This window comes from Micromys minutus (genome assembly GCF_963924665.1).
Source record: "Micromys minutus genome assembly, chromosome: 27".
In the NCBI taxonomy this organism is placed as follows: Eukaryota; Metazoa; Chordata; class Mammalia; order Rodentia; family Muridae; genus Micromys; species Micromys minutus.
In genome coordinates this window covers 9,473,118-9,498,433 of record NC_137962.1, presented here as the reverse complement: position 1 = coordinate 9,498,433, position 25,316 = coordinate 9,473,118, and the positions used below count along the sequence as shown (strand labels likewise).

Sequence of the window (25,316 nt, the reverse complement as noted above, 5' to 3'; positions counted from 1 at the left end):
CTACATTAAGTGTGAAAAATGCAAGGATATACATGCACATAAAATATATCATATCAGTGACATCAATTACCTAGTAGTGCAATTACATTTGTGAAAGTTCACTAACTGTAACTAAAACAACACATTCCCTTAACAAACCTTCACAATTCTGATCAACATTGCTCAACGTTTTGTTTGTAGCTCAGGTTAATCTACTAAAAATCCAATTTGTATTAACCATGTCAAATATTTTATATTTTATTCAAATACTTTATATAGTTTAAGCATGAAACATTAAAGAATATCACTCAATTTAAGGAGCAACAAGGCTCTAGGAAGTTTCAGATTAGTAAGAACGTTGATAATCACACTGATTGTGACAGAAAGCATAAAACACCTCATAGGAAAGACAAATAGTAATATTTCCCACTTATCAAGACAATTGAGCACATTTATTCCTTCCTTCTGCTGACTATTGAACCATGGAAACTGCAAATATAATGTGGATTTCTTAAAACTAAGAAAGCATTCACAAATCAAAGAAAGGGAAAGAGCTGCTTAGGCCTTACTGGCAGTACAGCATAAGAGAGAGAAGTTAACAATGTCTCTCTGTCTCTTATGTTCCTAATCCGGAGGGCTCAATCTCCAGATGAAAGATATCCAGGACTTGGGACTGCTTATGGTAAAGGAAGGGTATATTAAAAAAAAACCATTAAGTTGGCTATGTTCAGGGAGTTCAGGTGAGTGAAACCCAGATAATAATGGCAGCAGGCCAGCACTGCAGATCAGGTACAGTACAGAAGAACAAACATCTATTCAAAGTGGTTCTAGGAAATCAAGGTCCAGCACTGGCTCCCTGCCCAAGACTTCACAGATGGTCAACTTTCAAAGCAAAACTGGGAACCTGACAAAGGGTTGCCAACATTTTATACAAGTACACACATTAAAATGAAAATATAGATCTGTAACACTGGTGAACTTTTAGAAGTATATACAAATAGATAAACAAAACAAACATTTTATTAGAGTTCAACAAAATAATACAATTGGGTTTTTAAAATATGATTGTTAATGTTTCACCATGTTCTACAATTTCCTAAATATTAGGATGTTAGTATAAAGTAGAGTGATCTTCAAACTATTCTTCAAATAAACTCTTACAGCCACTGTAATAAAGAACAAAAGCGCATGGCTACCCTGACTCCAATTAAAGAAAGTAGATCCCTGATCATTCTATCCACAATGGCAGGGTGAAGAGCATTGACTAATTCTCCAGAGTGCTACAAGATGCAATCCCAGAGACTACAGAAAGTCCAGCTCCTTTGTGTGTGTGTGTGTGTGTGTGTGTGTGTGTGTGTGTGTGTGCGCTGGGAGGTTGAAGTAGATTACAGAAAATGGTTACAGTTTTGTTTTGAATAGCTCTGTAAACTAAATTCAGAAGTAGTTTTAAAAGGCTGTTAAAGAGTAAATGTATATCAATTATTGGGATATAAATAAATGCCATGTAAAAGGTGACCACAGTCATAGCAGATAGACCTCCTGCCGTCCTCATTTAGAGTAGTCCAAACCTCTCTCTGGCTTCCCTGGTGATAACATATGCCATAAAGCACACAAAGTAACTACCGGAATCCCAAGTCCTACATTCTTAATGATGACAAACACATTCGCAAGTTCACTATTTCTACATTTTATTAAAAATCGTCTTAAAATTTCAAGAGATTATATCTAATTTCACTGAAAACTAAGCTAAATTTACCAAAAATTGAATGCCCTGCTAATATACATTAATAATGTACATTCTAAAATTATATAGTGCTCATATGCTTATCAGTCCAATACTTGTATCTACATTAACTAAAATATTTTACAATAAAACAAATACCACTTGATATTTTCATACTGATTTGCTTAAAAATACAAATATAGAAATATATTATGATAAGCCTTCCAACAAAAGACTAACGAAATCTGTTGAGAATTATATTCATATAATATACTATTTTATATCATATAATTCCAACTAATTCCATTTTTGTCTTAATGGAGGCTACTATGAATAGTTATCATTTTAAAACTATTTGAAAATTTTAAGTGAAAACTAATGGGACCATATCATAGTATCTTCACAAAATACATGAGAATGATACAATAAACAAATCAATAATTAATCCTTTAAACCTGGAAATGGCCACAGACATTACCTACTATAAAATTCCCATTATAAAAAAATGTGTAAAGGAAGTAGTTCATTTAAAGCTTGCTGATAAAAAGGGAGAACAGAAGGCAAGGAGAAGATTCCACCTATCTTAGCTAAGAACACATCTCCTCTCTGTCTGAGGCGCCTGCCTACCTACCTACCTACCTACCTACCTACCTACCTACCTACCTACCTACCTATCTATCTAGTGTGGGGGGCTGTTTCTGTGCCACAGTGCACTTGTGGAAGCCCAAGGACAACTTCCTGGATAAAAATCAGTTCGCTGTTTCTACCATGTGAAGCAGAGGCTTAGAACTCAGGTTTCCAGGTATAGGAAGCCCTTGTACACACTGGGGTATCTCTCCTACAACTTACAGTAATTAACTCTCATTTTTATGTCTAGATCAGGTACTAGCCTCATCTCCTAGATGCTGAGCCTCCTGAGTGTAGAAGCACTCTAAGCATGTCACCTTAATGGCAGAACTTAAGACAGGACACAGACGCTCTCAGGCCCAGGTCAGGAAAGGTTTCTTTTTGAAAGAATTCTCTTAATTCTCTTTAAGAAACTCCACCTACTTTGCCTCCCAAAGAATAAGAGAAGATTTCATAAGTGGTATTTCTTTCCTCGATTGGCTGGCTGTTAAAAAAAAAGCATTCTGACAATAACTCAAAAATAAAAGTGTCTTTCTTTTTAATGTTTAGAAATGTACCATTTATTTTCTTTTCCTATATTTTGACTTCTGCTACACTGGACAGCTACAGTACACCAAACCGTGGAGTCCCTCATGCTGGCATCTGTGCTAGTGCAGGAATGTAGATCAATTAGTGCAAGCTCACAGTCTCTATTGGAAACACAATTAAAAGCAAATTTTAATCTGGGAAGAGTCCTAAGTTTGCTAAACTATTTCCCAGTTACAATTCTCATCAGTCTAGACTGTCTAGGGGCTCCAAGTTTAAAATAATGCTAATATAGTCCTTGTAAATAATGCTTTGTAAAGAAATATTAAAATAAAAATGGAATTTGTTTTGACAACCAATTTAAACACTGACCAAACGCATGTACACGCATTCTCATTTACACAGGTCTAAAACGGAGAGCAAAAACAAAACATACACATCAACCTAGGAAACAGAGAGAAACACAAAATAACTACAATAGGGAAGAATGGTTAGGTAACAACAGTAAGTAAACCAGGTATGATAGCACATGCCTACAATTTCAGAACTCTACAACAAGAAAGCCAAGACTTCCCAACCAGCCTGGGGTACATTATCATGTTCCATATGGACATAGTGAAATTCCATTTCAAAGAAACAAAACAGAACTAAGCATGCAGACTACATACAAGTTCACTAAAAGTGAAACAAATGGATACAGTTTTAAATAAAAGAATAGAACATGAGTTCTACCACTTTCCTCAAAAAGAAAAATTCAAAAATCATAGAAATGAATTAAAACCTTACTTTATCCCATGCAAATACTGTATATGTACTCTACATGATCATGTATACACTAGCATTCAGTAGCTAATTTAAAGGCATGTGTTTTCTTGTTTTAAGCAGTTATCTAGATTGCACTAGCTGAGGTAGGAAGCCTTAGCCTAATTGTGGGCAGCACCATTTCAAGAGCTAGGTCCTAGATTAAAGAAAAAGGAGAAGTGAGCAGAACAGAATTAGCACCCATTCATCTGTTTTCTCACTTGCTCCTGCCATTTTGACTTCTCTGTGGTAGCAGACTGCATCCCCAAAACTCTAAGCCAAAACGTATTTTTTCTCCTTAAAAGCAAAACCAAAAACATAAAAATTGCCGAGCTCTTAATGTTAAATTGGCAATGTTTGTGCCTTCTCTTTACCCTTGTATAATTCAACATCATGAATTGCCTCCCCAAAGTATCCAGCCATATAGTTACAATCTGACAGGAATTTAAAGGGAAAACAACAACAACAAAAACCAGCCTAAACAAAACAAAACAAACAAACAAAAAAAAAAAACAGAACCAACTTAATCCCCTGATTTGGAGAAAAATCAAAGTATTTTAGTGTACAAAAACTGCTTTGATGTTTAGAATATACAATTATGGTGGACGTTTTTTAAAAGATTCTATATGTGTCTCTCTGTGTGTGTATGTGTGTGTGTTTGTGTGTTGCCAGCATATATGTATTACACCCATATGAAGCAGAAGAGGGCACTGAATCCCGTGGGCATAGGGTTACAGATGGTTGTGAGCTGCCATGTGGTTGCTGGGGTTAAATAAGCCATCTCTCCAGCCCTACATAACATTATCTATGACATGTACTTATACTAATCTCCATTTCAGTCTTATTACAAGCAATTCAAACATGTATTTTAAGAAACATATAAATATCTTTATATACACATTGAAAAATCATTTTCCCAATAGGTATATCTTAGTATGAGATCAAGATCATTTGTATACATGGATTTCCAGAGTGCTAATAAGTGAGACCTTCACCAGGAAAACTTCTTCAAAATGTCAATGATAATTCAGGAATCTTGTGCCAAAAAAAAAAAAAAAAAGATAAAGTAAACTGAATTACTCTAAGATCAGGTTTAGATGAATATCCAAACACAGTGGAACAGATCTAAAAAATCAAAAGCCATATCTCAAAACTCACAGGTTTTCAGCTGAGGGTATTTTTTTTTTTTAATTTCTAAATAAGAAAGCACTATTCTATATAAACCAACTGAAATCTTTACAGATAAAATGGAATTGTAGAACATCAAATGTATAAGTACTGATACTGCTATTCTGAAAGAAAAAACAAGTTAAAGACACAAATTAAGTGAAGCTCCTGCTCTCACGAGTTTTGTGGGTGTCGCAGACACAACCCGGTAAGCTATATTTTTGTTTCGCCCAAGAAGCCAATGTCACTTTCTTTGGGGAAGATGTTTCTCCTAATCTAACTTGATTTAAACTTCTCACTAGCCAATTACAAATTAGTAATTTACCAGGAAGAAGATAACTGAAACATACTATATACATGTATTATTCACCTGCCCTTCTTTTAAGACTTGCTTGTTGTTTTAAAGTTTGCTCTTCCTCAAATTTGGATTTTTATTACAAACCTAAATCTTTCAATTTTATATTGGTTAAATCAGTCCTGCAGTATTTTATTTAAAAATTAAAATTGTAATAATATAAAGTATCTTATTGTTTCAAGAATAAGAATTTCTGGAATTGTATTTATCTCTAATAATTTCTAGTAGCAAAAATAAGCATATATTTCATAATTTATTTCCTGTTTTGAAACAGGCCTTGCTATGTAGCCCTAGCTGGTCTAAAAGTTGCTAGACTGACCAAGCTTGGTAGCTAAAATTTGCTAGCTCCAAGTGCAGCAACACATTTTACACACACATGAAAATAGCAAATGCATGATGGTGCATGTTTTTAATCACATGACTTGATGTGTGTGTGTGTGTGTGTGTGTGTGTGTGTGTGTATGTGTGTGTGTGTATGTGTGTGTGTGTATGTGTGTGTGTGTGTACACCAAGAGATGGGGAGAGGGGCTCGGCCTTCTCGGAGGAGAAAGGGAGGGAGGAGCGGGGTAGAATATGTGGAAGAGAGCACCAGGAGTAGAGGGCACTGATATTGGAACAGAAAGTGAACAAATAAGTATTGTTTTAAAAAAGAAAAAGGGAAAAAAAGAGTATGAAGGAAGAAAAAATGACAAGAAGTATGTCCAGGGAATGCTGACAATAGTCACACAGAAGAATTTTAAAACAGAAATTCCATCCAAACACAAAAACTACCTAAAAATTCTTAGAGAAGAAGTTTTATATGAATTTAAGCAAAGTTAAATATCAAAGTGTTTATGCTAGATGTAACCAAGAGCCCTTACCTGTTGCTGCTGCAGTTCCTTTTATATCACTCACTACTTTGGAGGTGGGATTTGCAAACAGTGGTGTCTCCTTCTTTTCTTCCCTGGGAAGTTCACCACCAGGATAGGAGGAGTCAGGGGCATGACTCCCTGTGACTTCTGAACCACAACTTAAATCAAGAGGGAGACAGGGTCCCAGCTTCTGGAGTGGCACATATGCAATAGCAGGCACTATATAAAATTAAAAAGAAAATAAAACCTTAATATTAACATAGAGAAATTGGTTTAGTTAATATCAATGCAGATCACTGGTATTTATACAGTGCCTGGCAAAAAAGAAGGCACCAGACAGGTTATCTGTAGCATATACAAAGTGCTTGTAAGTCAAAAAAAAAAACTTTATATTTGAATAATTGTTGTTAATTATTTGGTTCTGTAGGAAATGGATATACATTACCCTCTGGTACTGAAGACTCTTGCTGATTCTGAGAACTGATGGAGAATACATTCCCATCAGCTGCTGAAGAGGAAGAAGAAAGCTTGTCTAGAGAATCGTCAGGCATGGGTAAGGTGGCTAACCGCTGCGATCTTCTTCTTCTCTCACTATGCTTGCAAGGTCTAGGGGGATTCACAGGCTGTGGAGAACCTAGAAAAAGATCTTCAATGTTCACGAAGCAGATACATACCAGTATCATCTTATAATTTTTAAGGAGATAAGCAAGAAAAAATGAGCCATATTCTGCTCTCTGATGCTGCTATTTGATAACCACCAGAAATGGCATGTTCCAGAGGCATTCAAAGGCAAAAAAAAAAAAAAAAAAAAAAAGTGTTTTCTTGTCACAAAAAGTTAATCAGAACTCCTAAAATCTAAAACTACTAGAAGTAGCATGGAACGTAATTCCCAGTAGCTCTCCCCACGTGTGAGACTGGAGTTAGTTCTCTAAATGTGGATTCCTGTGTCAAGTGCCATTTTGCCTCCAAGAAAGTTGTCTCTATAATAAGCAAAAAATAGGGGAGGAATTCAGGGAGAAGGAAAAGGAGAAAACTAGGAGAGAAAGTCTTGCTATATAGCAAACATTGGCACTCTAAAGGGAAAAGAAGGCAGGGACACAGGGCTCTTATATACAGTATACAGCAGGTGCTTTGCTTTCCTTCCCCAGATAAGGTACTGTAAATAACCTGTCCCATCCTCATACTCACACATGGATTCTTACAAATACAAATTTTGGGCCTGATTCATTCAAAAAATTGAACACAAACAAACTAATACGCTTATTAGGACTAACTTAGTTATTATTTAGCATTATTCTTGCCCTTGGATATTTTCTTTTTTTGAATAATTAATTGTAACATTTGTCTTTTAGTGATCTTAACACAAATGTTTCGACAATTCTTTAATGCTTGAGAGTTCTTTTTGGACTATGAACCTGCTGAACTGCATAGAAGGACTATACAAAATAATATATTATGATTTAAAAAAGAAGCAGTTTAAAGAAGCTGATGTTTTAAGTATTTAAGAATAATTAATAATGAAAATAATGAAAAACAAAAAAGACATGAAATAATGGGAAAACCAAAGTATCCTTCAGTTTTGTAACTTTTATGATACTGTGGTTATATCAATATATAAAGCAACTTCAAAAACTAGTGCTTACTGGTGTCATGTGGTAATCTAATGACTACTACTAACATTCTTTCATAATGAAGTTTCAGAGAAAATAATTTTTGATTCCCTTTGTTTCTGCTTAATTGTTAAAATATAGTGATTGTTCAAAATTTGAGGTATGCTCCTTAGTGAAAAACGTGAGAAGTAAAAGAAAAGCAAGTATGTTTAATAAGGGCTTCCAAATGCCACCATCATTATTCTGAAAGACAAAATACAGAATGCTTTACAATGAAATGTGTCATCATTATTTTCTGATTACAACACTGATTTATTTGTTGAGTAAAGGAGCAAAATGCCAAGTGTTATCTAACTAGTGACTCTTCACATACTAATCTTTACTATGTAAACATAAACTTTATCTTTTAGTTAGCCAAATGCGGGTAGAAAAAAAAAAGATTTCTCAGAAGACTAAGACTTGACAGTGTAGCACTGCAGCAGCCAAATGTTCTAACAAGGAGGCATTCTCCTTTCATAAGGGTAAGGCTGGACTCAATGCTACCTTGTTAACAAGAGCAAATAAAGTGTACTCAAAGGACTAGCAAAAGGAGACACCTCCTATCTGGTCACAGGAAAACATGGACTAAGGAACGGTCTTTTTTATAGTTCTTGTTGTGTCCAGGGAAATTCTGTTTGTTTGTTTTTTTGTAATGAATCAGGCCTTGTCTTACTGAGAAGAGTGAAACTACAGTGGGGTCTGTGTCATCAATGGCAGGACTTAAAGGAGCAGTAAAGAAAGCAGTAAGAAATGTCCATGATCTACTCTTGAAATAGTTTAAGCTTTCTCTATCATATCCACTTAACTTCTGAGTTTTTAAAAAGCAGCTTCATAAAAGACAAGATAACTACAACAAAACTGTTTTGACTCTATCTTACAGGATAAGTAACTATTTGTAAAGTCTGTGCTCACTAGTTTTATTTATCACTGAAGAAAGCTGAGATACAAGCGTCAAATCCTTGGCTTGTATTAATTCTGGGGCAAGTGGTGACTTAGGGGTTTTTATACACCCAGAAGACTCTCCAGATTCATGTTTGCATTTCTTGCTGCGAGCCTTCCCTGAAGACAAAGTTGAGGATAACAGTGCAGGTTTCTGAGTGTTGGCAGAACTGCTAATGACAGCTTCATTTTTTTTCTGACTTTGAGGTTTAGGTGAAATCGCCTGAATAAATAATAAAAAATTGATATTTTTATTTTGGTTTCTTCATTTTTCTTCTTGTATTCTATTTTTGATTGTTAAGCAACTTTAGTACCCAAAAACATTGTTAAGCAACATATAACATTTCTATTACAAATGAAAAACCAAAAAGAACCCCACGAATTATTAACTCAAAGTTGAATAGGCTGTCTTTAAAGGGATACTGTCAACTATGAGTCCATGTTTTTAATGCCCATGAAATTCTTCCAACATTAAATATCCCATTGGACAAACATTTCAGTGTTAATGTGAATGGTCCCTCTTCTGAGCTGTAATTGTCAATGGTAATAAAACAGCTAGGTAAGTGAACAAAAGTATTGCATGTTTTAGAGTGCTGAAGAATACATTTAAACTGTTTATATGTGTTTATAATCTGTCATGTGTGTGGCTGTCTCAGCAGACAGTTTCCCTTTAAAGAACAATCTCAACAGGAAAACAATGACCAAATTAACAAAACATTATCTTTAACTCGTTTTAGTGCTGAAAGCTGGAGTTTCATAAGCAAAATGCATCATGAAATCAGAGCCACCAGCAGTAGAGAGTTAAAAGACTAAAACACAATACAGAACAAGCAACAACTACAACAACAGAAAGGAGATAAAATGTAAGTTAAAACATTGGATTTAAAAACAAAATACGTCGCAGTCTTAGATAAGAGTTTTTACCTTATTCCTGCCAACTGATATTTTTGAAAAAAATTAGAACCTTGTCAGTTCTTTCATAAAAAAAAAAAAAAACATTTAATCATGTGGCAGAACAATTCCCTGCACATGTAAAAATATGTATGAATGTATCTATTGTGAAAGACAACAGAAAGCAGCCACATTGGATCCACGTTCTGTCATACTGGCATGACTATTCTGGTTTTCTTGCTAGTACCTAACAGCAAAACATGAATGAAATACAGACTTTAAAAACTGATATTATGGCAAGCCACTATAAAAAGTAAAGTTGCTAGTCCAATGAATAACATTCCTGTCCCCAAGAAATCATTTAGCTTCCACTTATTTGGGGAAGGGGAATGTTCATCAAATTTGTAATCTTCAGTTTTCTAGAATATGGTAGATCATTGTCTGGGGACCAAATAGATAATTCTATTCCCATTAGAATAAAAGGTACTCAGATTTGATGGTGGGAATTATATATTGATGGCTTCACTGAATGTTCTATAGATGGTATACTAGTCCTCTAACAAATGGCCGTGTGACAAGTGTCCCATTCGTTCAACTTTCATTTTTGACTACTGAATTTTTTCAGTATACGTGTGTGCAAGTAGAACTATCATTTGAAAAAGAACTACAAGACTAGAAAGTAATCCTAAACTTATCATAAAAGATGTTGCCAGGAAAGTAATTAGAGCCATTACTTGTAAATAAACAATTTTATTGTTCATCTTCACATATGTGAGAGACATTACTACAGCATCCATTACTCTTGAGTTACAAAGTTATAAAACAAGATTTTAAAACTTAAATTAATAACTTGATAAGGTGCTTAACTTCTAAACAAGGACAAATTAACATATTTTAACCTTAGTAAATTATTATGCATCAAATGCAAGTTTTATCCAAAAGTAAATAAACATGACATTTCCCTAATACAATTAAGTAATCTATAACTAATAATCTGATAATGGGGTTCAGGACCACAGTTTGACTCTTTCAGAAATATAAATTCATGAGTACATCAAATGTGGCTGTAGGCCTGTTATCAGTCTGTCATAACTAGCACTGTAACTCCTTAGGACAACAGAAGTTAGCAACAATCAGAATTTCTCATTTAGGTCTCTTGCTGATACCAACTGAGATAGTTAAGAGCTTTATAACTTGGCTTTTTAGCTTAGAAGCAAGGCTAACAAATACCATAAAAATTAAGAGTTTGGTTACAAAACATTTTCACATTGAAGACCACCTGAATGACAAAATAAAAGAGGGAACAGCATGATGTTCCTTAAACTCTAGAACATTTACAGAGGTTCAATTAATGATTACTGGTCTCTGTTACAAAACTGGCAAGGACTATGAAAAGTTTTGAATTATGCAAGTACAAATAGCCAAGTCGCTCTATTTTCCTTTCTTTTAAAAACTGTTTCTCTGAACTGGTTACTGAATTCTAAACTAAACTTCCCACATATAATAAGTACTTTTCACAATCACATTTACCTCACAGATTATGTGTAATGAAAGATTGACATTGTAATGAATTTTCCAGAAATATTTTATTACCCAAGTCCCTGATTTATCGCATTCTGGGTATATTGTAACAGTTGTAGGAATACAAAATATTGTTATATCTGGGACACTGAATTGGGTCATACACAGTAAAAAAGAGTTATTTAAAATTTGGTTGATATACTGACAATAACGGCAAATATTTAACCGTTTGATGCTCACAGAAAATCGAAAGGTATGAGACATTGACATACTGATCTCAGTTAAAAGACCATTCATTTAATACAACATTAATGGAGGTACCAAAACAATGTACTGCTTTCAAATCAGGCCTGAATAAACACTGAAAAACTCAGTACAATATCAATTAAATTTGGGCTATCCTTTAAAACACATATAGAGAAGAGCAAAAGGTACTCATTTTAAAGTCTTATTAGGCTACTAATAAAGAAAACTAAGATAATACAAAAAGGATATATCGAAACTACATTAAGGCTCAGATTTTAAAACAGGAGAACCCCAGAAATCCAGATATGGCTATTACTGTATTCATACAGTGCCTACGCAGTTAAGCCCTTAGAGGATGGAAAGGCATGCACAGCTCATTATATACAGATACTGTAGGAACTTGAGGGTAGCCAAGGCCAGTTCTAGCAACTGCAACCTATAGTTTTAAATTTCTCTATTAGGTGGTTTAAGACAGACCCTTAGAGGTTTTTTAAATTATCTTTTTTATTGTAGTTATTAAAATATACATCCTAGCAAAAATGTATGGCTCATTGATCAATTCATAAAACACAGTCTAAGAACACCAACTGTTACAATATAAAAGAAACTTCTTATAAAAGAAGCATAATTGGATGTCAAAAAACCCTGTTTAAATCCACAAATGAAAAGTATTTGTGTAAGGGTCTTTTTGAAATCTAAAGGTGTCCAGCTGGAAGCTCATACCCTGGGATGCCTGTCTCCAGGCCTTCTAATTGAGGAGACAATGGCTTTCATGTCAGTTTATGGAGAACATAAGCTAATACAGTCCATAGCTTATGTGCATACTTGGGAGGAGGCAGAGTTAAAAGTGTCTCATCAATGAGTCAGTGCTCTATCCCCATATCTGATCAGAGGGCAACTGCAATCACGTGGTACTACAGCTCCGTGAGTGACCTTCCAGTGGGACCTTGAAACAATCAAATGCTACCATTTCATACCTGCTCCAGGACTGGAGCTGTTGCACTGCAGTCTTCTTTTTTTTCAGCACCATCTACCCCAACAGCTTTGGATGCCAACAAACCTTGAGGAAAATCGTACAAAAACGTCTTATTAGGAAAAAAAATACTAATTTCATCATAATAAACTTCTACAGGAAGTATTTTCAAATGCTAATTTTAATAAATGCAAATACTCATAAACTAGAGAGTTGTTCACATAGTTGAGTGAGAATTTTCTTTCTTTTAAATGTTACTTTTTCAGACCATTAAATACATAGCACTTTTTCTGAAAAAATATTTCTGGCTTCAAGGTCTAGATTAAAATGTTTCATATTGCTAATAAATTAGAGTAGCATATCACTCTGCAGCAGTTTTCGAAAAGCACTGAGGAACTTTAATTTCACTTACACTCTTTAGTCTTAGCTTCGTGCACCTATGCTCCCTTATGTAGTACTTCCTTTTCAAAAGTTTCAATAACACTTCTTGAACTAACTTTATATGAAAAGGAAGGAATGTGTGGGTCTTTAATACATCTGGCCTGACTATTCCACATATGATAAAAAAGAAAAAAGGAAAGTTCTAGTTGTTTTATAAAGTATATCCCTAACACTGGAATTTAAAAGACAGAATTCTTTATTTATGATGCAGTTATTTTCACAAAACATAAAAATCCTGCCTTCATGAATAAATGTATTTACATGGATACAATTTTCTGCTCATTTTTGTCAGTACTGTTTATGAAACAAGGATTATCAGGCCTTCAAATAGACAACTATTTGACTTTATGGCTACTTTGTTCATAAAAAGAAACATGTGTAACAATAGGAACTGTATTATATTATTATCTCCTATTATATTTTTATCTCCTTTATTACTGAAACTGTTAACATTAGTTCATAGGAGAAAAAAGGTTCCTTCAAACACTAAAGGACAAAGAGCTGTTCACAAGGCAACATGGCCCAACTTTCTCATGTAACTACCCCAAATTAGTTATATAAGTAACCAAGATGGAAACAGCGAATTCATATGGCCTCTTTAAAGTAGTAAGAGAGGCAAATGTAGTCATTAAAGAGAAGGCACACTGGCTTTACTGAAACGCTGAATGTCTACATGGAAAGCAGTGATTTTGATACATCAGTGACTGGCATTCTGCTTAGTTTGAGAACACAATCTGTATAGTTCCTTCCCATCCCATATCAAATAAAGTGTAGATTTAAATGAGAAATAAAGGCATGTAGATTGTTTTATAAAATTTTAACCCATAAATTCAATCCTAATTATACTGTAAACATATTTTATATATAAACACAAATAATAGTAATAGAATATTTCTTTTACATTTAAAACATTAACAGCGTTTTTACTTCTTTTCTAGCTAACATTCTTGAGAATCAATGAGCTACCTAAGCTTTTGTTAATGATACAGAATCAAAGTCTTGTTATATCAGGAAATGAGCAGAAGTTATATTCCTTAAAGCTATCCAAACATAACAAATATTTGCCATTCAGCATATTAATAATTATGTCTTACTCTGTTTTCTTTCCTAGAAGTGAATGAATGGTTTTTCCATTCATCAATATATGAGATAAATTACAAGCTTGAATTTTAGCATATGGTACAAGTTGTAAAAGAGACAAAAAACATCCACCCATGACCTATTACAATAGTATCGATCAAACTGATTAAAAGCCATTTCTATAAAATTGTAAAGAAAAAGCAAAGCTTTTAACTTGGCCAGACAGTAATAATGAACTTAAGACAAATTAATTTCAAAATACACTTGGTATCTCGAGTATTCAAGAGCTCCAAAAATACACAGTAAAATTTTGTATGCTTGAGCAGAGTATCAACTTTAAAAAAAATTACTAGGCATAAACAAAAGTGGACACATGAAAAACAGGTGCTTGGAGAGCAGGTTCTACCTCTACCTGGAAGGATAGTCCAAATGCCAACATTACCTTTCTCTGCCAACATTCTAAGAAAAATTTAATATCCATACTAAATAAGAAGTTCAAAAATATTGAAACAAATCAAGTTAACTTCAATCATTTCAAATACCTGTTATCAGTACATTAGAAACAGGCTCTGCTCCAGGAGACTTTCTTATAGATATAGCACTAGGGCACTAAAGAGTGAGTAGAAGGTGAACATCAAATCATCATGAACCCTACCACCAAACAAAATCACTTCATAATGATCTACTTCACTGAGAAGCAGGGGCCAGCACTCCCTGGAATACAAAAGGGAGTGCTCAAAGAACAAAAGTTAAAATCTTGGTCAAATTTATGTGTCATGAGTAAATTTAAATCTGGGGATTTTTTTTTTAATTTTCTCAAAAATCTCTGATATCACACAACCATTTCTAAGTTCCAGCAATGACCATAACAATTAAGAGTCTATCATGTATTAAGTACTATCCTTTATTTTTTATGATGTGTACAGTTACTAAAAAGTCCACTAAAAACTTGCTTCTAAAGTTATGGATTATGTAAAACTTTCAATGTAAAACTGTCTACCTTAAATGAGTATCACTAAAGCATATTACATCTTCAAAACAATAGCTCAGGAAATCTAATTTCATTTCTTTCTAGTTGCAAACTTTGAAGTCATCATCATTTTATCATTCTCGGTACATATCAGTTAGAATCACCATAGGGTACATATGAAGGGAAGAAAAGGAAACAGATAAAGGTATCCAATGACTGGTTCACTAATCTTTGATACATTCTGTTTAAAAATAGAGTGGAAAGAAGGAAAGTACAGAAGAACAAACTGCTACAGTTCTTGCCCACTCCTCCCTAGTAAAGGACAAAACACAAAGGAAGAATGTGGCAAGTTTAAAATACAGCAAGATTCCAACATGAATCTGCCATTTTACACTAGTTCTCCTTTCTCTTCACAGACCACAAGTGACATACACTGTGTACAAGCACACCAGGGGTTAGGACTGAAGAAAATCCTATATCTACTGTCCTTCTGCATGGCACACTTGTGACATGAAATCAAAAATAAAAGCGGAGATGAACTGCTAAAATGACTGTGATACTTTAAAATCTTCTGAGTAAATAAAAAGGGTAAAGACCACAATGGCTTCACATGCGTTGTTGCTAACCATTATATTTGACATTCCTAAGGAAAACTCAAGAGAAAGTTCCTTTACAGACGACCTGCAGTGTTACTAAGCAATCTGGACTACAATCTAAGGAACAAGGTAAATGGTTCTTTTAACCTTACAACTGCCTCTCCAAGACCATGCAGAGATAATCATCACGTGGACTCAGCTGGCTTCTCTTTTCGTTTTGTTATTTCTTTAATTGTTGAGCTTAACCTTCCCATCCTCCCACTAAGGAATTCAGAAGCAGGCATATGTGAAAATATATTGGCTGAAACTAAAGGCAGGTTATGTGGCTGAAGGAGGAAAACCCATCATGTTGGGAAGCTGGCATTAGCTGTATCATGTCAGGGGCATTTCCGTCTTCCTCGTCCTCGTCTCCACCAACAGTGCAGTTTCAATCTTTCTATCGCAGGAGTGAGGAGCAGCTTTCCATTCTGCCTGTACGCTGCACACTGGGTCTCAAGTTTACAGCAGGACAATCAACTTAGAGAAGAGTCTGGATTTCTCTAAGACTAGCAATGTCTAAAGAAAAGATACTATAAAACAATGGAACAAGCCCGATCTCCCCACTGCAGACAGAAACCATAACCTGTCACAGAGACGCTCACAAGAGCCCTCTGCTCCAGCCATCTTTCAGGGGTTCTCTTAAAAAAAGACACAACACATAATTAGTACTTTTTCTTGGACCTAACAAAGGAACTTATCTTCTTAAAAGTACTTAAATGAATGGCAACAAAGTTTTATTCAGTTTTATTAGATCAAAGGCCTTCAAAAGTATTTTGTTTGAAAGACCAGGTGTCCAAACCATTAAAATAGTTAAGCTTCCCTTTAACATATACTCTGAAGTGAATTACAGCCATAATTTCATTTAAATGCCAGAAACACATGAGGCTGACAGCCTACACATGTCAGGAGTAGCATGACTGGCAACAGATCTAGAATTTCAGTTCTCTCTTCCTTGAGTACTGGCCTGGCCAGGATTGTCTGTAATTTCACCACACTATACTGCTACACACTCCCATGTAAGACAACACTCTAGAGAACAACCTCAAGAAAAAAAGGCAGGAACTAACAAATAAGCTACAGACTTAATTTAATCAAATATTCATGTCTTTACCACGAATGGTTCCATTCTTAAGGAAGCTTCGACATCTGTGAAATTGTCTATAATGAAAAAATATTTAAAGCCATAGAAATAAAGTCACCACAAATTGGTAAATGCAGATGACCCATTGCTGACAGAAACTATTCCCACAACGGAAGTGATTTTAAAACTATATTCTTATAAAATTTGAGCTTACTGATCCTCACAACATCCCTGTGAGGTAGGTAGAAAATATGCGCTATTTTTCACATTTTAAATAGGATGAGCTGATAGTGCTGAGAGAAGTTTATTTTGAAGAACCAGAAAGTAACCAACTTATTACACTGAGCAAAAAGATCCATTTTCCTTTATTTAAAAAAAAAACCCCAAAAAATGAAACTACTCTAAAATGAAGCCCCTAGCACCCCTACTCCCTACCGCCAAAAGAATCATTGTAGTTTACCAGTAATCTTGTTAAGTCGGGCTCTCTTTGCCTGAAATGAGTTGCCTTGATTATTTTTCCTCTTGTTTGTTAATGTGCTCTCTGGCTGTGGAAAGACGATCTTTGGAACGCTGTCTATGTGAAGTCCTACTTTTAACAGAACACATATATGAGAGTTTGTCTGGAACCCAAAATTAAGACATATAATTAATAAACAGCAAGTTAGTAAAAGCATTTGTATATGTTATATAAAATCTAGTGTTTGATTATGACTTAAACAAACACAAATCTCTTAGGATTGATACAACAAAAATAAAAGCGTACCAAGAAGTTATTCTTAAAGTGAAGCTTAAAGAGAATAACTTACTGCTTCTTCTATATAGCACACTGAAACAGCACAATTCCTTAAAAACTAAAACCAAAATTTCAAACAAAACCCCACTAATATCAAATAATTTATTCTCAAAAATATTGAAAGTAGCTAATGCCAAGTACTGACATTAGACCTTTAATCTTCAGAGTTACATAGACTCTGATAATAAAGATAATTAAGCCAGTCACCCTATTATGCTAGGAGCAAATCATTTAATTCTAAGTTCAAAACTATAGGTAACCAAAGGATTTTGGCTGATCTGCTACCATAGTTTACCCGTGTCACAAGAAAGGAAAATAAGAATGTATTTTGTACCAAATGGTTCACTAGATGCAGGTAGCTCTTCCTTCTTCTCAATCTCTGCCGTGACTATGCACGCTGAAGTCTCTGCCTTCTTAGAAGGTACTTTGAACCATTTTCCCCCATCTCTCTCTTTCTCTTTATTGCTGTTAGCACTGGTTCGAGGTTTAGTCCCTGTTTTATTCTTCGCTGCAGCTGCAGCAGCTGCTTTGACTAAAGCAATCCAGTCCTCCAAAAGAAAAACATGAAACATGAAGTATTAAAAATCCAACTTTAGCTTCACTAATAAAAAAAAATATTGCATCTTGACAGCTACTCAACCATACACACATGTAAAAGTTAGCCTAACTATATTTATGTGGTAGATTTATCAGCACGACTAAGATTTTATAATAAACTAATTAACTGAACTGAAAATTAAAAAATATTCAATGGCAAATAGGCCTTGAATATATTTTTTATATAATTAATAAAAACCAACTTTAAAAGCTTGTAGAAATTTTGGAATGCTATGTGACATGTTTCAACATTTCAGAGTTAAAAGTGTTAATACTTTTCTTTCTCATAATATAGTTGATCACACAGAAGAGAATTATACTATACTTAAGTATTGAGAAAAATATTTACTACTGAACAAGCTACTATTCCTTTTCAAGGTGCATATACCATTTGATTCATGGTTAATTTCTTGGAAATCAAACTATGATTTTACTTTTTAAACATTTAATCTTTAGGACAATTTATCACAACCTTTATAATACTGTAAAGAAATTTTGCTAGTTGTTAAAATACTTTTCTTTCTTTTTTTTAATGTTTACTTGCTGTGAGGTAAGGGTTGGGGGAATGCACACGCCATGGCATGCTTGTAGAAAAAAATGTAGAAATCCTTCCACCATGTGGGTTCCCGGATCAAACTCAGCTCACACTAGGTCATTAAATTTGGCAGAAAGTGCCTTTATTTGTTGAGGTGTCTGCCCCACCCTAAATAAATCTTGTTCTTTATTTTCAATTTAAAATTTGATACTGTAAAAGTACAAAACACCGTAAAGAAGCATCAAATGGCTCTATATTGAGTTTTAGTAAGAAAATGTTTTAAATAAACATTTATAAAGTTTCTACAGATTAATCTCTCACTCAAGCTCCTAAAGCACTGTCTAAGTGGACAATAAAGTTCATGCAGTTCTTGTTCACTGAATATAATTTTACAGCATGAAATGAATTTAATTGGTGGATTATATAAATGATCATAAGGACTACTGCTAAAAAATTTAAACAAACTATATAGGTACTAACAGTTCACCCTTGAAATATATCATGAGGGTGCACAGGCCATTGTAAACAAATAATGAATGGATTTACAGTTTCCTCCTCTCTCTCATTGAAATGATCTGAAAATATCATGTGATTTACTTAAACGGTCCTTTTGCCCACCTTTCTTTTGACTGTCTCACAGACTAGCCAGGTATTAGTCTAACATTAAAATACAAAAGCTGATAAGAGACATGAGAAGTGTCAAAGAATTTCCAAAGATATAAAATTAACCATAAGATAGTGTGATGGGGAGGTATAAGCAAGGAAGATTAGAAGTTCAAAGTTATCACCAGCTACGTAAGGATTTCAAGAACAGCCTGGGCTACATGAAACCATCTTTAAAAGAAAAGAGGAAAAGATGATGTGATGGGACATACATATACCATAAGGTAACAGAAGAGACTTATTCTGATCAAAAAGAAAAACTAATGGGAGTTAGCCTCTGAATCTAAAGATGAACTGGTTTGAAAAATGGACAGCTAAAAGGGGGTAAATAAGTCTTCCAAATAAGATGAAAGACATTAAATGAAGGCAAAGAAGTCAGTGTGTACAGAAACAGAGATGCTTGTTAAGGATTTAGGTGAAGAGGAATTAGCTGGGGACTGCTATAGAGGAAAATTTGAGCTTAAAGGCTCATAATGAAGTAGGGAGGAGAGGAACACTTAAAAAATGCTTTTTAATCCTGCACTGGTTGATCAAGGCAAACATTATAACCAGGTGATTAAATAATTAGCTCCAGTGTTATTCCCCTGAACTGTTACATAGAAAAGCTTCATTGTAATAAAGAACTGAGGATGCTTTTCCACGAATCAGAATCAATGACATACTCAAAATGCTCTGCAGCCAACAGAACAGCCCATTAAAAATGAACACAGTTTCAGAAGGTCTGAGTCAGTAGTCATTTGTAGGTAATAGCTGAATTAAATAAATAAATAAATAAATAAATAACTCCAGTCATTCAATTCACTATGTTCTGACTTCAATTCTAAGGTTAAAAATATCAACCATGTATATATGAAAATATCTATGAACCCCAATAAAACAACAAATGCAAATTATTAAGAAGGTGAATTGCAAGGGATTTGTAACCATTTACAAACCCATCTTCAGTGCATTTTAACACACACTTTACATTAGCACACTTTCAGAAAGAATGAAGAAGGTGTAAGTCTGTGTTTATAGCCTTCAAATTTAAAATATACACCTTAGTCTCTGACCCTGCAGTTACTGCTGCTATATACATAAGGGAGGGCATCAGGGAGAACGAGTAGTGCCTTACTAAGTAGATACCGTACTAAGTGTGACATTGATCTCTGTCCTGGGAAATATCAGCTTTATAACTACAGATCAACACTGCCATACAATTCAAAATTATATACAAGAAGACAGGGATAAGGACAGGGCATCTCAGTTTGGAAGGCCACTATGTCTACCATATCATACTCTCCAGTGAAGAACAACATCTACAAACACAGTTCAAGAAGGCTTACAGCTTATACTTCAACAGAAGCATTTCTAAACTCTCTCAGAAGGGTCAAGCTATCTTCAAAATACAATCAGAGGTGGAATAGCATCAACCAACTGTCCCAAAGTCAGGAACAATAGCATTAGGACTTTTATTTGAGCTTAAGAGAATATATCTGGAAGTTCATGTACATAAAACTACTATAAATGTCTCATCTTACATGGGTGATAAACAGGGCTTAGAGAAGAACATTTCTACTGTAAATTTATTCAGTGCATTATCCTTTGCTAAGTTAGTATATGATGCTTTTCTTTATATTTTTATAAAAAGATTCGCAAAGTATTCTAACCCTAAAAAAAAAAATCTTAGCCTTGCCTAATGTCTAGTTATAGGGAAAAAAACCTCATTAACTTATAAAATAGTTAGAAAATATTTTGAATCTGCATATAATTAAGAATTATAAAGGAAATAAAAAATTAAAAGGAAATATGTTGCCAATCAAATACTCTTTAAGGAGTTTTGTATTTTGGCATTGATCTTAATGTTAATGTACACTGTAACAGGACTAAATGCTTCCAGATATGAAATCCAACAAATCTAACTTCTATAGCCTTATTCAACCACAAAGCACATTGTCTCAATGCCCCACTTTCAAAGTTCAATGACAAATAAAAGCGTCATTTCATGACCTCTGAATAACTACAGTTACAGAGTCACAGTACTAATGCAAAAGAAGAAACAGATTTAGCAAACTGTGCTAAAAAGAATACCACTGAATGCTTAAAATATTTCATTCATACAAATAAATGCACAGGAAGATACAAAGTAATTTATTGATTGAAAGCATCTTCACTTTAAATTGCATGTACATTTATTTAACTGACCATTTCAGAAGAAATCACAATTTCCTGAATATTCTTAAAAAATTATTTAAAATATGGAATTAGACATTTGCAGACCATAAGATGCTCATCACTGCCAGAAATTTACCATGTGATTTTTAACACACTTCAGAATAAAATTTTTAGCTGCATGGTATGGAACAATTAGGGAATATATTTTCACATTAGACATTTTCATTGATTATTTTCAAGTTCTTAAATTAATTGTAGGTCCAGGTGCTGAAAATCCCAAATAACAGCAGAACATGAAAGAAAATACTTTTGGTTTCTAATGGCACCTTTCTTTCCAATGTTTGAGGAACTATATTCATCAAATCAAACGTGGCTCCAACCCAGACTCTCCTTCAAATGCTCACCGTTTATTTCTGCTTTAACAGTAGCAAAGCACAGAATGCACTGCTTCCTTTATGCTACTCAGAGAGCCCTACCTAAAACAGCCTACAGAGTGTCAGGTAAGCGCCTTTTAAGGAAAATGAGTAACTATGATTTGTAGAAGGAAAGAAGAAGATAAGGAGTTTATGTAAAATTTCATATTCAAAATTAGCTTTCTAAATAAGACTCTATACCAGATAAAACAAACAAAATATTTAAAAGCAAAAAGGCACTTACCTCACTTCCCATAGACTGGTTACACGATCCAGCTGGGTCGATAGGACAACACCAGCTTAGTGGATGCTGGGATTTCACCTGGAACAGAAACTAGTGACCTATAACTTTAGCAGGTCTAAAACCAAAGAAGCAAAAATCAAGTGTATAATTTATTTTACATACTATGCTTCTCTTTCTTGCTGCTATTTGGGGCTCTCAGCACATAACCCTACAATTAGTTCATTTAAAAAAACATATAAATATGTATGTTGATCAAATGCCATTCAGGAAGGCATCCCTTTAGTAGCCAGGAATACTGAACACTCTTACCTGCCCCTTAGCATCCTCAGGCATGGCTTTAATGTGCATTCTTTTTAAGCAACGGATTACGCCATCATAAAACTGAACTGTGAATGTTCCTGAAATAAGAGCAGTCAGATTAGAAAATATCATGCAACATTATAGCAGCAATTGGAATCTAACAATAGTGGTCTAATGTAAAAAGACAGTTTATGATTGCACTAACACAGGCAAAGTCTCCAGAATGTACTCCATGAGTAATTAATTTTCTCTCTCCATGTTTAAACAATTTTGAACTTTTTTTCCCTTAAAATATGTACAAATTAAGTCCTGATAACTTAGCTGTGTGTAACTCTGATTTTTACTGAAGAATTATGAAATTTATTGTGAAAAGACGTAAATATTATTAGGATTATCTCATAAAATAAGACCAGTATTTATAGAAACAGTATTTCTTCAGGAACAACCATTGGCTCTCTTTAAAAGTTACTTTTAAGGTAGGTAACAGAGGGAAAGATCTGATATGTGGTAAAGATAATTTTCTCAGTGAGATTTACATTAGTGCTAAAGTGGCAAAAAATACTCCCACATGTGAAGTATAAGGTAGAAAGTAACTTAGAAAGCATAAAGATGAAAAGTGTTTTCATATCAACAGGACAAGCAGGAGGAGCTGAGGATGGCAACTGTGTGAAGGCTCAGCAGCAACACAGCCATCTCTACCATGCTGTGCACACACTAAGCCTTTTATAGATGCTGAAGCACAGTCACTCTCTGTGCCAGGTCTCACACTAACAAGTCCATATTAAACAGGGTTACTAGAAAAAGTCATGTCGATTTTATCTTGTAGAAAAATGAAACAACACTTTAAGTAGATACCAGGCTTTTACAAAAGAAGTATAAACAAGAAACAGATTATTATCACATGTATGAAGTTGACTCTAAAGCCAATGACATATATATATATATATATATATATATATATATATATACATACATATATATACATATATATACACACACACACATATATTTTAGAAGAGTTTTCCTTTTTAGAACCTGAAAAATCACAATTTTATTTCACATTTTCATATGGTCAGCATAATTAAATAAACACTGCAAAGTTCTAACCCTAAGCTAGGACTTAAACAAATGACCAAGTGAATAAGCAAGAATGTATGGACAATGGAAGAAGCTTAAGAATCCCAAACTGTATACATGCCTACCACTACCATCATTCCTGCAACTGTTTCTTCAGTTCCTTCCTCCACATGGCACTCCTGGACAGCCCATGCTGTTTCTAAGCCACTGGCAGGACCTATGCTCCTCCAACCCTTGATCATGCTCTGCCCTCCATTTGGATGCTTCCCTGTATCTCTTAATTGCATTTAACTCTAACCACCTGGTCAATGACCACTCTCAAGCTGAAATTTTCTCTGGTTACTCTAGTCCACATTTTACTTTCTTCTTTAAAAATTTTATACATAGATACAATATATCTTAATCACATCATTTCCCCACTAATTTTCCTTCAAACTCTACCCATAACCTTTCTCCCAATTTCATGCCTTTTTTTTTTTTAATAATCCACAGTCTAATTACTGATGTTTGTGGGGGGGAGGGGTGCGGGCTGCTGGGGGAGAAAAGAAATCAAATGACTGACCCTATAAGCTACATTAACCTGCTGAACAAGATGTGTTCATTCGTATAATAGTGGCAAGACAACATGCCCGTGTTGATCTCTTGACTGGACTTGAGGCCCTTTCAAAGGTTCAGGCCTGCTATGCTCATACCTAGGATTCATGCCTAGGAAAGTCAGAGGTTCAAGTGGGAAACCAACTGTTCTGGTAAAAGGTCATGCTGTGAAGATGCCTTCTACATATTTATGTTTCTAGTCTGACTTGTACTGCTTTCTCTTCACTTGTCTAAGCCGTATCACAAATATCTAAGTGTCCATGTTAGTTACTTCCATTTTGCTTTTACAATGAACTGCAGGTTCATTGTAAAAAAACTACTCTAGAAATAGCAGTAACCACAGTACCAGTAGCATCCCATTTCTACTAATTTAAACTTAGTTTTGTTTTAAAATGTGTAGATAAACAGAATAGGATAAACAGTGACGGTGCTTTGAGTATAGTGCACATGTATGTGAACACAACTGCATAAGCACATGCTCAGGAATTATGGAGAGTCCTAAAGTGTTCCATACTCAACACAGCTAATCTTAGTTACAGATCATTGTGCGCTTTTACTTTGTCAGGTTCGGGATGGATCTTCACTAGCAAGAGAACAGATTCATTAGTTCTTTCTATCTATACCACTACTGACCAGCCTACTCTGTGCTAGGCTCTGGGATGGACATTAAGGATGCTTAGGTATAGACTTAAGCAAATCTGACATGAAATACAGCTCCACAAAAATATAAACACCCAAAGGAAAAGGGAAAACAACCTGCATGCCCAGTGATAGTGAGGTCTCCCACGTCTTCCTGCAGTGAGTGGGTAACCATTAGAAATGGTACCACAGTCTCATCTGCAGCTCCAAATCACTGCAACCATAAATGGGACTGAGATCCCTGTAAATGGTTCTCAGTTAGATCACTGTAATTTATTTTCATATCCAATTCCTTACACATCCTTTTAAATGTTTGTTGCTTCTATCTTACCTTTTATTTCTTCTACGCTTATTTTTCATCACTTTCTACGTTTCTTTCATCACTTCCAAACAAAATTCAAATCTTTTAGCAAGATTCTAAAGTCTTTCATGCACTGATCTTTGCTTCTGTACAACCATGTCCCTACTATCCTATCGCAAACAAAGCCCTTCCAGCTTGTCTTCCACTAGCTTAAGTGCCTTTCACAACTTTAAGGAAGTGTCTCCTGAACAGATCAAATGTCCTTGGCAAAGACAACATGTCTCTAAGCCTGTGCAGTGTTTCTTTGAAAAAAGCAGTTAAGTGCTGATCAAGCTTATTATCTCTCTGAAAGATTTCCTAGGCTCCTGTGGAATCTTACTAACACACCTGGCATTCTGTTTCACATTAGGAAGTCTTGAGCCAAGTCACTCTATGCAATATTTAACAAATATTCCTGTTAAGAGTACTAGCAAGAAATCCACACAGAACAGTATAAAACAAGAAAAACGTTATATGAGACAATTATATACCTTAACTGAAATTTAAATCTCA

At 34.5% G+C, this 25,316-nt stretch overlaps 1 protein-coding gene across 9 annotated transcripts in view; it reads right to left on the bottom strand.

The window, feature by feature from the left end:
- PHF20L1 (PHD finger protein 20 like 1) overlaps positions 1–25,316 on the bottom strand; it is a gene marked incomplete at its 3' end in the record, with an annotated part of 61,473 nt that overhangs the window by 19,689 nt on the left and 16,468 nt on the right. For 3 of the 9 annotated variants that reach the window (XM_080939505.1, XM_080939506.1, XM_080939510.1), the window contains 8 exons: positions 22,163–22,251; positions 21,854–21,943; positions 17,582–17,795; positions 16,915–17,043; positions 12,252–12,334; positions 8,590–8,839; positions 6,474–6,662; positions 6,038–6,247 (listed from right to left, as the gene is read on the bottom strand). In XM_080939505.1, coding sequence (XP_080795631.1) covers positions 6,038–6,247; positions 6,474–6,662; positions 8,590–8,839; positions 12,252–12,334; positions 16,915–17,043; positions 17,582–17,795; positions 21,854–21,943; positions 22,163–22,251 — 1,254 coding nt within the window. Of the gene's footprint in view, positions 1–6,037; positions 6,248–6,473; positions 6,663–8,589; positions 8,840–12,245; positions 12,335–16,914; positions 17,044–17,581; positions 17,796–21,853; positions 21,944–22,162; positions 22,252–25,316 lie in introns of those variants that run through there. The other 6 variants (XM_080939507.1, XM_080939508.1, XM_080939509.1 and 3 more) reach the window with 6 other exon arrangements.